The sequence below is a fragment of the Taeniopygia guttata genome, chromosome 6, assembly GCF_048771995.1.
Source record: "Taeniopygia guttata chromosome 6, bTaeGut7.mat, whole genome shotgun sequence".
NCBI lineage: Eukaryota > Metazoa > Chordata > Aves > Passeriformes > Estrildidae > Taeniopygia > Taeniopygia guttata.
The window spans coordinates 18,689,260-18,704,771 of record NC_133031.1 but is presented as its reverse complement, the minus strand read 5'-3'; the positions used below and the strand labels follow the sequence as shown (position 1 = coordinate 18,704,771).

The 15,512-nt window shown below is 41.3% G+C and overlaps 1 protein-coding gene across 4 annotated transcripts in view; it reads left to right on the top strand.

Annotated features, from left to right (window-relative positions):
* The window catches only part of MARCHF8 (membrane associated ring-CH-type finger 8), an 88,358-nt gene that overhangs the window by 60,782 nt on the left and 12,064 nt on the right, over window positions 1–15,512 (top strand). For 2 of the 4 annotated variants that reach the window (XM_030275989.4, XM_072931054.1), the window contains exons 3-5: window positions 3,213–3,263; window positions 12,987–13,066; window positions 13,374–14,219. In XM_030275989.4, the coding sequence (XP_030131849.4) occupies window positions 3,213–3,263; window positions 12,987–13,066; window positions 13,374–14,219 (977 nt within the window). The remainder of the gene's footprint in view (window positions 1–3,212; window positions 3,264–12,986; window positions 13,067–13,373; window positions 14,220–15,512) is intronic. The other 2 variants (XM_072931055.1, XM_030275991.4) reach the window with 2 other exon arrangements.

Sequence of the window (15,512 nt, the reverse complement as noted above, 5' to 3'; positions counted from 1 at the left end):
AAAGGAGAGTGACACTAACTGGTGATAATTGTAGGGTCCTTAGTTGCAGATGTTGCTTTTATCTTGATCTTTCATTCAAGTGCAAAGCCTAATGCTTTTGCATGAGGGAAGGAGAGCTTGTTTGGAGCTCTGATTACCCACCAGAATATGTCTTACTGTGCAGTGGGAACGTACTAGAAAGTCTCTGAAGGTTTTTATTTGTTGGAAGTGATAGTACCATGAAAGCTTAGCCTTGCCATTCCCATGTCAGTGTTAACTTGTGAATAATTCTAAAAGATCCCAGTACTGGTGATGGATATAGAGTGAAAAGTGAGATTTGTTTTTTGTCTTTTAAATAATTTTTATCTGTTTAATGTTTCTGTTCCTCATTAATTGTGTCTACTATTAAAATCTACTGTAGTGAATTTCCTGTTGATGTTATGTATGTACCTGCTTTGTGTGGCTAAGAAACAGATGTTAAAAAGCACTTAAGTGCTTAGGAGTCCATTAGGAATATCACAGATTCCTAAATATATGTGTGCATGCACACTGTAGCCCTTATGGGAATACTTTTCAATTCTGATTTTTTGCTTTAAAATGGTCACTTTTTCAATAACATAACCAATTATTTGCAGTCATCTGCTAACTGAAATCTCTGATAGGTTTGTTTTCAACAGTAGATGAATAAAGATAATATGTGCTTCTGTCTCTTGGAGGCTCCTGGCATCTATCAGATAAAATCAGTTCTGGGAGCAGAGGCAGAAAGACAAGTTTCTGTGGCAGCAGCTAAAAGTCTGTTTGCTCTGCATCACCTACCATGTTGTGCAAATGCAGGTCTTGTCTTCCAGCCTGTGATGCTTATTGAATTTTAGCACATCCTTTTCAATGTAGGTGCCTGTGTAAGTTCAGACATGCTCCCTTGCAAGCATCTTCTTCAGCTAGACAGGAGTTTTTTGGGGGGGGGTATTGAGTTAACATGAGGAAACCTCTGCTCTGTTTAATTTCATCCTTGTCTTTGACACCTGGGGCTGGATTTGAGGCTGTCACCTGTCTTGCCTCAGGGAGACTTCTCACCCAAGGGTTTCACTCTCCACTATCATTTTCCCTTGTTGCATGTAGCCTTGCTCTGCTTGCTTCCCACACATCCCTAGAAGGCCAAGCACAGCCTGCTTCCCCCACACCTCACACATAGGCAGTGGTAAGTCTTTGTGCTTGCCAACTTGTGGTGGTCTCTTTTCGTCACAGCTTGAGAACATGTTCCTCTTCTCCTGTAGCTTCCTCCTCTCTCCTGTAGCTTCAATGAACTTTTTTTTTTGCCCTGTTGTTATGGTTACAGTGCCTTTGATGAAGTCAGCTAGGCTGTCTCCTATGATTGGAGCCAGTTCTTGGCCACACAGGTTCTGGCAGTAGCCCTGTCCAACGTTAGTCTTCACATAAGCATTATGTCCATATTTTTGAGGATCTTTGTTTGTCTGTGTTCCAGGAATACTGTTATCTATGTAACAAAAGCTCACAGTCATCTCAAAAATCAAACTCAGTCTTGCAGTGTACAAATCTGGCATTCTGATACTTGCTGATTTTTATTTTGGCAGTAGGTCAAAACTAGCACATGGTGTTCCCTAACCACATTTCCCCTTTTCGTCAGAAATACTATTTTACTGTCTTCTAGATACTTGGATTCCTACAGGAAATTTCAGAACTGTATTTGCTTCCTCATGTTTTTAATGAAGGAAATGCAGTTTTTATCTGTCAACTGACATAGTGCCCAGGACTGCTGAGAGGCAGCTCGTGGAGTAAGAAGGGGACACCCTGCTTTTGTAAGCACATGCTAAAGTTTTATGCCTTTATTGCTTCTTTCTCATCAAAAAGATTGGAAGTTGCTGTGGAGGATGCTCTGTAGAAGTATCTCAGAGCACAGGGATGTTAAAAGTTTGGGTGTAGCATCTGAATCCTCAGCCAGTCAGGCTGCCTTCATGTGGGCTTTAGTCATTGAAGGGTCATTTGAGTTGTAGCAAACTGCAGACAGGAGGTGTGAGACCGGTGTGCTGATCTAGAGCTAACAGCAGTTTACTAACAGGGAATTTACATGTCCCTGTTTGTTATAGATGTAGGGCTTCTGATCTTATTTTCTGTCCGATCAGTCACTGCCCAGAAGACTAGAAGAGGGTGCTGACAATCAAAAGTGTCTCTGTTGGGTTTAATTCTCTTCAGGAATAAATGTGAAAGAGTTTGTTTCCTAAAATCCCAAGCAGAAAGATGTACTTCTAGAAGCCTTTACATAGCACAAAGCCCATAGGAAGAAGTACTAACTTTGCCTTTTTGTCAGAGGGATTAAATCTCAAACCTATTGCATCCCAGCTTTACAAACTTAGGGGAATGTAGATCCATAATGGAATGTTACAACTTGCTCTGTTTGTAGTGCTTGTTTAGGAAAAAAGTATTTTTCATTGGATTTTATTCAGAAAGGTTTTTGCAAAGCAATTTGTAGGCTCTTCCAAGTGAAGCAACTGTGTCCAGTTACAGTAACTGTGAACTGATGTTCAGAAACCAGGTATCCTTGAAGGATAAAATATCTTGCTGAAACCTACGGTTAATTTTTGAAGGAGATAAGATTGTCATCCTTGTGTCAGGGTCTGCACACTGAAAAGTGAATAACAGATGCAATCATCACTTAATTAAGTTTTGAGAATTGCAGCTTCCACATTTCCATCTTGTTTGATATTTCCAGTTTAATTCCAAGTTCTGTATTAAAAGGAAGTTCCTCAGTAATTCTGCCCTGTATTCTGAAGTGACATGCATGTGGTTATTCAAATAGTTTCAACATCACTATGACATTTTTGTTTTTCATTAAGCAAGAGCTTTCAGCTCTAGTGGTTGGATGTTTGCCTTTAAATGTAGATGAAGCAGATCTTCATGATACTGAGAAGTGTCTTTTCCAAAATGGATATCATCTGAGTAAAGGCCCTTACACTACCCTCAGAGAAAATAAATAATTGGTTTACTGTTTATCAGTTTGTACATATGTTGCCTATGTGATTTTCTGCAAGATAATATCTTGTTAAACAAACAAAGCAATCCAGTGATTGTTGTAAATCAGGCTGATGTCAATAGAAGCAATGTTAAAAGCCCCAGCTGTAAGACTTTCTCCATGGAATTTGGTTTCTAATGGCAACTTTTAAGTAGTTTCATAAGTGTGACTTATTGCTGCAGTGATCCTGTTCTTGCTCTTTCAGAATGAGAAGGCTTTGGGGCATTCCATGAGCCGCTCTAGTAACATCTCAAAGGTATGTTGCTCCATATAACTTAGTCTTTGATAAATTTGGGGTTGCTGGGATTTTTTTCATTTCAAAATTGGGTGATATATGTGATGATGTGACCAGTAGAAAATGCTATTTATGCCTGTCATTGATAGTCACTCCTGAAACGTTAGAACTCCGGTGTTTTGCAGACTCTCTTTACAGATCAAACGAAATGGAAGCTACAGTAGGTTTTCTCTTTCACACTGTCAGCCTCCTCAGCTTGATAGGAGCAAGATAGATGACAGATGCCTGAGATCTTATCTTGGAGGGAAAGTGGCTCCAAAAACATCACTCAAGTATGTTGTTTCGTAAGATAAAGCTGTGTAAGAGATGTATAGCTGTGCATCCCATAATATATGTAGGATATGTGGTTAAATGTTATTCTATTGTTACTTCAACACCAAACTATTTTTAAGTGCCATGAGCTTATTATCAGGACATGACTATGTAAGTATTTTTAAATGTTTGATTTTACAGGGCCTGGTCAGGTAAGGCAAGCAGGATGCTCCACCCCTTCTAGTCACTCTTCAGCATAGCCAGTGGGCACAGCCACAGCATAATTGCTTTGTTATGCCATTAGGAAAAAGGTATCTTCTGTGCAAGATAATTATTTCAATACATACCCTACTTCTGCATTGCAAAGAAGATTTTTTGGTAGCTGTACTGGTTGAACAGTACTTTTCATGGAGTATATAAGCTTCAACTATTTGTTGCCACAGTTTTAAGTGGCTGTATGTAGTTACTTCTAATGAAACACAGAGTCATTATGGCTGCAACATAGTAAGTATAGTGAGTACTTCTGGATCTATCTCCAAGAGAGGAGACAGTGTCTGCACATAATGTATAGCTTATATGGGCACAGACAACTTTCACTTCGGAGCCAAAAGACAGGATTACTGGGTGTCCTAAACAGTGAGCAGGGCAACTGTGCCTGGTGCACAAGGTATTGACCAAGCTGTAGGTGTTGTTATCATGGATTGATAAGAGATGGTTTTTCATTTGGCATAGAAAATGTGCATTCATATAAGGGGTTTTGAAATAAAAACTGGGAGTATAAATATTCATGTAGGTTGTTTTTTTTTTTTTTAATGGGGCTGTGCTTGTGCCTTTTTACCCTGGTTCTTATCTTCTTAGGGATCCTTAATTGGATTTTTAGGTTTTGTTCAGCAGAGATAGTAGTTTTGCCATTAAGTATCATTTTACTTTTCCCAGAGTGTCTCAAATCAGCACAAACATTTTGGCAGCAGCACTTTGGTACCCATATGAATCTGACATATGAATCTGCACAGTTTATTCTTAATTCATCAAGAACTGATAGTGTGGCAGTGCAGTGGGAAGGACTTTGCACTCTGGAAAGCTCTCCCTGGGAGTGCTGGCAAGTGAGACATCAATATTTACATTCATCTTGAAGTGCTGAAATGTTCAGCGTGACTGCTGTGTGTTGCAAAAGCTGAAGTTCTCAAGGGGATCAAAAGTCAGTCTTGCCAGTTTAATGGAGGAGACTTTTTGGTTGCAAAGTGAGCTTCCCAGAGGTGTTGATGTTCTTATTGCTCCTGTATCATCTCTGCCTGATCCATTCTGTGCACCTTCTCCACTCGGGAGATTAAGTTCAAACAAGGGCAGAGGGTGAAAGCCCCATCAGTGAAGTCAGCCCCTGATTTGCCTGCCTGTCTGAATGCTGCCTTGTGTATCCAGGCAGTTCAGTGATAAACTGCAACAATTATTTGTGGTTGACAGGTGCTTTGCTGTTGCATGCAATTTCAAATGACAAATCAGGAAACACTATAGTAGTGCAATGCTGCATGGAAGCTTAAGTACGTGGAAAATTTTTCTTTCATTGTGAAATTTAATAGGAAAGGGCTGATTTTTTTTATTCAGAATACCATAGCAACCTGGCCTATAAGGTAGATTGGGTACACATTTCAAGTATGGAAATGCTTGGTTGCCTGTATAGCCCTTTCTGAAATCCACAGGACTTGTTGATCCGACACCATTTTAAGAGGAGCTTTTTAACCAAAATTGGGTTAAATCAATTACATGCTGCATTTCCAGATTTGATGAAGTGCGTGTGTGTGTGTGTACAGAAATAATGGTCATGCTTTCTGCAACTGACTGTTTCAGCTATTGTTTTTCCACCCAAATCTAGCTTACAGCACAGCAACATAACAAATCTGCTACAAATTCTTGGCACTGACACTTGATTCAAAGCCTTACTGGTGCTGATATGTCATTATGAACCTGCTGTGATTATTACTGGGTATCTTTCCACTGCTCTCAGTTGCACAGTGCAGTTTGAGTGGAAAGGATTGAGTCAGAACTCAGCCTTTAGCCAAGAGAGGATGCTGTGTTACTTACTGTGACCAAGGAAAGCAATGCCCATAGGCTTAAAGTGATGAGGGAGGGAGGCAGACAGATGGTGCTACTTAAAATGTAGTCAGCTGGTAGAGGTAGCAGGACCTTTCTGAATGTAAACCCCCAGTGCCAGGGCCAGGTGGAGCTGTCCCTTGGGAGAAAGGGGCAAAAAGGCAGATGCTAAGAGAGGCAGAAGAGATGCTAATACATGTGGCCAAGCCAAGAAAAAGCAATCACCTGAATACTTGGCTAGGGATGGAGGCCAGAAAGAGCAGAAAAAGGAGCAGGGAATAAAATGCAGGAGGATCTTCATATGGTGTAATTAGGCTGTGTGCAGTATGTTGCACACTGGGGAATGTGGCATTCCTCCAGGCCCTTCTTTGCTTTTTTGGTATACCTATTTCAAACACTCCTTTTAAATCTGCTACACATGAAACATGTAAATTTCTGAAATCTTTTATATTTGTTTTGAAATTAAAAAAAAAAAACCAAACATTGAAGGCAGATTTAATTTATTCAGTCATGGGACTTGAACTAAGCCCATTTTCCCCAACTTGCCCTGTTCAGACACATAAACAGCAGTGATGCTGATTGAAGCAACCCCAGTTGGCACAAGGGAATACAGCCCAGATCCACATCTTGGCTGTTTACCCTAAGCCAGCATTTTTTTCAAGCAGCCACTGATTGCTGTGAAGTGCCTTCATCATTCAAGCCCCACAGAGAAATAATTAAGCTTTATAGAAGCTTCATCCTCTAAATATAAAAGAAATTGACCCTAACACACAGCTAGTCACTGGGAGCAGCCAAAAGAGGGATTTTCACAGTAGTGATAATTCATGCCCTCAGTTCATAGATAAAGGAATTGTGCTTACAAGCAGATGAAATGAGGTCACTTACAAAGCTGGGCTCTAAATAGTTATTCTCAAATTAGTGGTATTGTTTACCTTTAAAGTATCTGATATATCCTGAAAGTGATGACGTGATGTCTGGAAATACCTTCAGGTCATCTGTGTGCTGTTCTTGTCATCTGATTGCTTTGGAAGGTTGATTTTACCGTAAAGGGGAAGCACTTTGTAGTCTTATTTTCATAGCCCTTCAAGGGATAAACTTTGAAAATGTTAACACTGGGATCACAGCTAAGGAATCAAAAGTGAACTGCTTAAAAAATGTAAATGCTTTGTCTTTTCTGAAGGCCTGCATAATTTTATCTTTTGAGCAGAAGCATATTGTAAAGTATTAGATTCTTCTTAGACTGAATAGCAGCCAGTGTAGATACGAAGTTGTAGCCTAAGCTTGCTATGAAATTTAAAATCCATTTAGGTTGTTCATCAGCTTGGAACAGATTTAAAAAAGCATATGAATACACACGTCCACTGTTGCCTGAAGCTTTAATGGATTCAGTGAGCATTTGTCTGTAGAAAAGTAGTCCAGGTTTTTCAGTTGCAGAACTTAGCTCTCCAGTAGTCTATCAGATGACCAAGGCTTACTGAAAAGAATTGCTCCTCAGAGGTGTTCTGTTCAGGTACACGAGCCTGGTGGTAGGGAAATACAAGTTGCTTAAAAAAACTCTTCTACTGAGTTGAAGAGTTGAAGGAAAAGACATGAAAAATTGTATAGTGTGAAGATGAAAGTATAGTCTTTCCTCAAGTACAAGAGCAAGTAATCTCATGCTGGAGCACAGTGCAGTCATGTTTGTAAGGAATGTGATCATCTCCTTATCCTGTGATAAATTCCCTCTCCTGGGGCTGAATTATTTCTGCATATAGGAATGAGGGCACCCCATAAAGGAACCTGCAGTGGTTTGCTTTCCTCTTTTGTTCCCTCAGTACATTCAAGGCATTTTAAGGAAGATTGTTAAAGACAAAAAGCCATATATACTTTTTTTTTCTTCTCCCTGCAGAACCTGTGCAGTTTTTACTGGGTTCAGTCAACATTAATCCTGTGCTGTAGGCTGGTTGTATTATTCTTGGGGAGATTTTGAAGGGATAGATAGCCTCCTTTTTCTAATATCTTTAGCTCTGGAATCTCTAGATAAAAGTACCTGACAGAATCCTCCTTTAGATTTCTTTAGAAATAATAAGGGAAAGCTGACTTCAACTTTGCTTCTAGTTGCTAGACATAGTTTTAATTATAGTCATATACGTTATATAAAGTATGGAAGAAAGTTCTTCCAGCAGTTGACTGCTGGTTCCTATTAAATTGTTGCCAAAATTACATGGTGGAGTTGATCGTCTGTTGTAAATGTGCTGCCACAATTGTCCTGAAATTTTCAAATGCCTCTTTCCCATGTCTCCTCTGTAGTTTATTAACCACTCTCCATTTTAATAATTTATCTTAACCCTCTCTAAAGACACTTGATTTTAATATGCACTGGAAGTCAATATGGCATGAATCTGATAGGGAGAACTTACTGGAGAAGATCAGAAGTTGCTGATGGTTGATCCTGCCATGTTGGTACAGAAGCTTTCTAAACCAGCCTGTCAGCAGGGCTGTCTGCCCGTCCCATCCCCAGCCTGTCCATAGGTGGCCTGTTCTGCCTATCTCAGGTGCCAGGTGTGTCCAGTTTGGTCTCGTTGCACTGCTGCCTTGGTGTGCTGGCACCACTGGAGGCCTCCTTTGGCCTCTGCTCCAGAGATGAGCTTCAGAGGCTGTGGAACTGCAGTGCACTTTAGCAAGAGCTGTCAGCCAACGTGGACATGGAACACGGTACTTGCTGAAAGTACTCAAGAGCACATAAAATAAAGGCAAGCCCGTAATCAGAATGCCAGGTTGAAATTTGAGTTGTGGAGTGTTTTGCTCCTTTCACTATTGCTAAATTTGTATTTGCCTGAAGCTCCTTGTTCTGAAGTTCCTCCCAATAAAGGACTTAAAATTGAGCTTCTTTTCACTCTGTCTGCACAGAAGAGAGTTGTGTTCTATTATTAAATGTGCATAGTTCTTCGTATGTTAGTTCCAGTTCCTTAGCTGAAACTTCTAGATGTTTTTGTAGCACAACTAGTAGGGTTACAGTATTATTCCTAATCATGTGGCACCTAGAAATGACAAAGTTTGCACATGTGGGGAAAACCTTTGTTTGCTTCCTTTAGACTTCCAATCAGTTGAAAAATTCTACAGGAGTTCTTTCTAATTTTTTACCTTCAATGAATAATTTAATAAAGTTTTTAGGATATGACTGGCCCCATTCTTTAAAATGAGATGTAATTGCTGTTACTGAAGTGCAGCCCAGAGTGGGACAGCAGCAACTACACCCAGAAATGTCATCTCAGATAAGCAGGTTGTCTTGAAATACACCTGAGCCATTGGCATGTTCACTATGGCTCACTTCAAAGATGCCTTTATTTTCTTAGGCAGAGTGGGTTTTTTTGTGTTTTGGTGTGCAGGATGTAGTCAGAAGTATGTAATAAGAAAAGGCTGAGTTCTCTTACCAATAGATAACACTGTTCATGTGGAGGCAGAATGAGAACATATATGTGTATATATGCATGGACACCTGTATATATGCATATTAAAAAATGTGTATGCTCCTGCTGGCAGCCCTCAGAGAACTGTAGGAATCCCAGGAATTGTTACCTTCAAAATTGCTGTGATTGTCTGAGTACCAGTGCAGAAGACCATGCTGTGACCTCAGTGAATTGCATTAGATAGGAATGCCAATATACACAATTAACTAACTATTGACCTTTAGTACTGAGCTATTTTAGGCAACCAGTCAGACTGTACTCTGTACAGAGTAGCTCACATGGCTCCAAGGCTCGTCACTGGAGGTGATGTTCCTCCATGCAAAGGGCATGACAGTGCACAGAGATTCAGCAAGTGATTATGGAGTTAGAAGGGTCAAATTCATCTGTCAAGGCTTAGGCTAATGTCACGTATGAACATGGCAGAAACCTCCTTAGGAGAAAGGACTGCTGTAAAACCTACTGCTGCTGTTGTCATAAATAGCCAGTTTGGCCAAAGGTGCTGCTACCTGGGAGGCTGCTGCTGGGGCAGTAAGGGTGATGTGTACCAGAAGCTACTGAGTGGAGAAGGCTTTGACTGCTTGTTTTCTCAGCCTCTTCAGAGCTTCGCCGTGTGTGGGAGCAGCATTTGAGCTCCAAGATAGCTGGACCTGCCTGTTTCATTCACCCATCACTGCCTCTTCTTGGCCATGTTCTGTCCCAAGGCTGCCTGTATTTGTTCCTTTCTATGGCACCTCTCTGCCTGAAAGCTGCTGTGTCTGGGTCAGTAGACCCAGGTGAGCTGGGAGGACTGGCCAGCAGCAGTGATGTGTAACCCTGCTTCTAGATGCAGCAGAACTTGGTACTTAGGCTTTTGGCAGCAGCTTGCATTTTACTGTGCTCTTGTCAGGAGTTGTACTTCACTGTTAGAGACTCGTTGCTGTCGCTGACTGACGTTCCTAGAGAAGTGACTGGCATTAGAGCAATGGTTTTACCTCACCTCACTGTCCTACTCTGAGTTGCAATGCAGCTCTGTAAAGTTTCATGAGCAAAAAAAGTGAGACAAAAGGAGGACAGACAGAGTGACTGGAGGCTCATTGAACCACGGCTTTTGGTGGTAGCCACAGCTTGTGTGAACCAAGGGTGGAGCTTAACTTCCTCCAGTGATTTGTTGCTCCTTTTTGTGGTGCCTATCCAAGTGTGTTAATTTCTGTTCATAGTTTGGTTGCACTTTCATTATGTATGAAAATAGAGAAAAGTATCTTTTGTTCTGAAGCAGAAAGATGGGGGGAAAGGAAATGTGCCTCAGATGCTGAGTTTCTCTAAGCCACTCTAAACAGTACTGGCATCTAGAAACAGAATACTGAACTTGAAATGCAGGTGAAATTCCACAATTTCTTTTTTGTCCCAGCCTTTTGATTTCCCAATTGGCAAGACTTTTAACATTCTTGGTACAAGAAAATTGGATCAAGAAACCAGTAACATGGTTTTGGAAGGGAAATTTTGGATCACTGATTCTAGTCATCTGCCATTAGTCTGTCACATCATATATTCTTTTGTCCTTTTTTAGAAAAGTTCATGGCTAAACTGAAGCAGCTGAGTGATTGGATTCATTCTTAGCAGGTTACCTTCTGTGATTTGCTCATAACATAAAACCTTAGACAGATTTATTAATTGATTTGTGACTTCACTTCCAGCAATATATAGCTCTGTCTCCATGGCAGAATGCAACTTGCTGTTTTGCTGGTTTAATATTTTGTTTTTAGAAGATTGCTCAATATATCTTTTAAACTATTTCATTATTTTAGTTTTATTAATTTGCAAAGTGAAACAGTTTATCAGTAAATTAGTGTCAGATCTTTCATTAAATTGTCAGACTTTGAGTTAAAAGTTACTGCACAAACCCTTATAAAAGATAGGATATGAAGTCAGGCGTACCTGCTTTTAGGAGAGGTTAAGAGTCAAAGAGAGAGCAAATTTCCAACAAGTACCTGAATTCACATCACTGCATGATCAGAATCCTGTGTCATTGGCATGTGCAAGTGATATAAAATGTAAAGAACTGTCATTTCCCGGATAAAGCCAGTAATTGATCTTTGTATCTAATTTGTTTTGTCACAGTCATTACATAGCTCAGTTTGCTTTCTGGCCCAAGGTTATTTTATTCTATACATGTACCCAGCTTTGGGTAAGATGGGAAATAAGTTACAGTGTCTTACTAAGGGTTAAGGGGCGTGTGTCAGTCTTGACTGAGTCTTGCCTTTGATTCCTGCAGGCCCAGCTGTAAATGGATACCTGTTTTTTCAGTGTCTGTGTAACTGAGGCGTCCTAATGTGAGGACAGATAAATTGCTGTCTATAGTGCTGTTGACTAGAGAAATAAAACCTTAAAAGATGAGTTCTGTGACAAGGAAGGTTATTGTTTTATCTGTATTTGTAAAGTAACATGTGCATGTATCTTCTCTCACAAAGAAATAAAGAGTATAATGTGTGACAAGGAACCTTGATTTTGCTATGACAGTGTAAAAGTCAGTGGCAGCTTTGTTCAAATATACAATAGGGGCTTTTAATAAATTAAGTATAGAATTGATAAGTCCCAAGACAGATACAGTGTGTGTTGCAGCATGATCAAAGCAGTGATGACTGAGCAGCTCTGGTGTCCGAAGCTGAAGCACAGGGCTGGGCACAGCAGGCTTCTGTGGTAGCACACCTTTTGTCACCTGAGGTCTCCCTGGTCTGGCTGTCTGCAGTTGCCTGATCCAGGTCTCTGCTGGCAGTGCTGGCTTCTGTGCAGCCCAGTGTGGAGAGGACATATCTGTTGTTCTGCTGACTGTGTTGTTCTTTCCTGGGTCTCAGGCTTTGCTGTGCAGATCAAAAGAGCTGTAAAGCTTTGTTTGAATTTTGAAGTGCAAACAGTGTTTGGCAGCAGTGGGTGAGCAGTGCAGCCTGTCCAGCAGCTGTGGAACATGGGAGACCCAGGTTTAAAGATTTTCTGTTATGAGGTTATTCATGCAGGTGTCCTCCCCACAAAAGTCTCCAGGGAGAGTTGAGAAGTTTGTCAAAGTGACAGCAAAGTGAGTGCAGGATACAGCAGCAGAAAAGGTCTTTAATAACAGCCAGTGGAGTGACAGCTGAGACAATGTTCTTTCTTAGCATATTGAGTTCAGATTTGTCTATTAAGTGTTAAATATGCCCAAAGCTTCACTTTATGTTTTTGAGTTAGTTCAGCTAATTCTTAATTCTTCAGTTATTCTATTTCTCACTGTGCTCTTGTTGTGACTTACAAATATGACTGCTGCCAAACCTCTTCTCCAGTATGGATCTTCCATCCTGGAAGATCCTGTTCAAGTAAGAGCAGGATGAAAGGCCTCAAAAAGTACACTAAGTACTTCAGGGAATGGTCTGGGTTGGCAGATGGAGCTCATGTGCATATGCTATTAAGGAATATAAGTCCTCAGGTTGTATTTGAGTTGCTGCTGGTTCTGCTTTGTGAAGAAACAGCTAGCCTCCAATCTCTTGCCATCATTTTTAGAGGAAGGATTAGCTATTCCATGATAGCTAAATTCCAACTAGTTTATGCACACACTAACATCTAATTATTCTAATTACTGTAGCACTGCCCATTTCCTGAGCTATTGTTCTGTGCAATGTTTGACAGTTGGCAGGTTCCACTCCAGAGATGTCTGCATTTGACCTTGGGGTAAAACATTTCTGTTCTGATCGCTGCTTCTCCAGGGTTGAGACTATGTGATCTTTTTCACATTTAACAGTAAAGTCACTTTCTTACAACGAGCCCTTGAGTATCTGCTGTAGAGTGGTATCTGACTCCATATGCTGTGTTTCACCCTGAAGGTGATTGCTCTGCATACTGACTCCTGACTTGAGAGTTTTTTTGTTTGTTTGTTTTGATTTCACTGCAGGCTGGAAGTCCAACCTCTGTCTCTGCCCCTCATAGCTTCTCTCGGACTTCTATTACACCATCCAACCAGGACATCTGCAGGTAAAGTGTGCCATTTGTGTGGCTACAGTGAGGCTCAGGCGAGGTTCAAATTAAGGAAAAACAAAACTGAAAAAGCATGTTTATGGGGAAGTAAGTGATGTGGGGTTCCCACTTGGAGCATACTGTTTGTTTGACTCAACTGCTGTCTAACACTGCTTTGTTAAATCCTACTGACTGTTTGGCCCTGCTACGTTTGCCATTCCCACACTAGCTGTAATTCTCATTTCTTCACTTTTAATTATATATGTTCTCTTTTTTAATTGTTTTTTTTACTTTATGTGCTTTTATTCCACTATTCTGCATGCAGTTCCAGTGCAGTGTTTTCTGAGTGTTGTCATCACAGTCCAGTGCAGTCTGCTGTTGTCTTGAAAAATCCGCACTGCCAGAGCCCTATGACACAAGGGGTCACTGTGACAGTAATCTGTCAGGACACGTTACATGCAGCAAAGAGAAACTCCCGTGGGCAGGATCGGGGCCAGGCACTCAGGTCTGCTAAGAATGCAAAGCCCACCCGCACCCTGAAATTCTCCAAGTCCCTCAATGACGTGGACCAGAAGGCGCGGAGCACCAGCGAGTGCTTTGATTATGTGGAGCGGACACGCTCAGAAGGCAAACTGACCCTGAATCAAGAGCAGTGTTTAAGGATTAACAAATTTCATCTTAAAGAGAGGAAACCGCTGAATCTCAGGCCTCTTACTTTTAGCAATTCTAAGCACTCCTATATCCCTTCCCTTTCCAACTACTCAAGTGCATCGGGAGGAGCAGAGAACCACAGCGCTGTACATATCCCCCTGCTGGAGGACAAGGTGGACCATGACTCCTCAAGGAGCAAAAAACTGTTGCGGTACCTTTTTTCCTTCTCCCACACCTCCAGCATCAGCAGCCTGCATAAATTTCATGAACTGGAGAGCTATTCCAGTCACTTCCAAGCTGACAAATCCTCCAGCATGCTGGTGGAAAGCACAGACTTCTGCTCTGATGATATGGGAGATGATGACGTCTTTGAGGACAACACCTCAGTGAAACTCAAAACAAAAGAGCAGCGGGCACCACTCTGTTCAGTTGAGAAGGACAGTGACCTTGACTGCCCTTCCCCCCTCTCAGAAAAGTTACCCCCTCTCTCCCCTGTGTCCACATCAGGGGATACCTGCAGGTTGGTTTACCAAAGAACCACCTACCTTGTTAACCCTCCCATGTGTGGTGGTGACTGTTCTGCTTTCCCCTGCCTTTGTGCTGTTTCTGTCTCTTCTTTTACCCTGTCATCTTGCTAATACAGTATGTGTGATTTGAAGCATGCAGCCTTTTCTCTGTGGTCCTGCACCCCTCTGATGCACTTAACAAGGCTACTAAGCAAAATAACTACCTTTGGAGTCAAAGAAATTCTTCTAAAATTTATTTCAGGTTTGGGGTTCTGAGATATTTTATCAGTGCCCAAACTGGGCATACTATGAGAGATTCAGCTACACATCATAAAGGTCAAGGTGAATATGTCTTAGCTTTTAATGAGCAATGTGTTGTCCTGATAGCACTGCTAAGTTTGGTCAGAGGCAGGGAATCAGGAGGAAAACAGACTGCTTGAAAATTGCTTGTGAGATCAGACCAATATAGCTTTAGATTTCCCTGCCCCCCCACCCCCCTCAGTTTGTATCCCACCACACTTTTTTATTTGTTAAGGGCTTCCTGGTCTTGGTCAAAGGGTATCTGAGCGCTGGCTGTTAGTGGTAGGCCTGTATGAGGTCCATAGTGTGAGTTTCAAAAATGATGGGTGTCCTTATTCCAGCTACAGAGGATTATTCATGTGCACAGGTGTTAGGAACAACAAGATCTGGACTGTCTTCACAGTGACTTGTCTACTGGTCTGCCCTGTCCCACATCACAAACGTGCTTGAGGAGCAAGAGTCATCAAGTTCGGGAGCAAATGTCTAATCCCTCTACCTAGCATTTTATTATCCTAGTCTTTCTCCTCCCTACCAGCACTTCCTAAAGCTGGCTTTGTTATTACTCTCCAATATTATTTTATTTCCCCCCTCATTACCACCATATCTAGTTCTGTACTGGCTTACCATCAATAAGATGCTGTTGTAATCCACCCACGTCTTCATTTCCACATGCCAGCTATCAGCAAGGTCACAAGAGGCAAGATGCTACACATCAGTAAGAGATTTCAGTAATAGACAGGGATGGCAGCAGGCCAGAATGTACTTCACATATGCTTGGTAACTTGTATTCATTCCCTGAGCTCCTCACCATCCCCCTTTCAATTCATGACCTCTTCCACATGGTTAGAAGGACTTCACAATGCTTGATGCTACCCAGGGGTTGTGTATAAATTGAATCTGGAAATCAAATGTTAACAGCTGGTAGTAGCTCATTATCAGATGTCTTTGCTGTTTGTACAGTTAGGCTGTGAGAAAAATAGGGAATCTTGCAGAGCTAATGCTTCTTT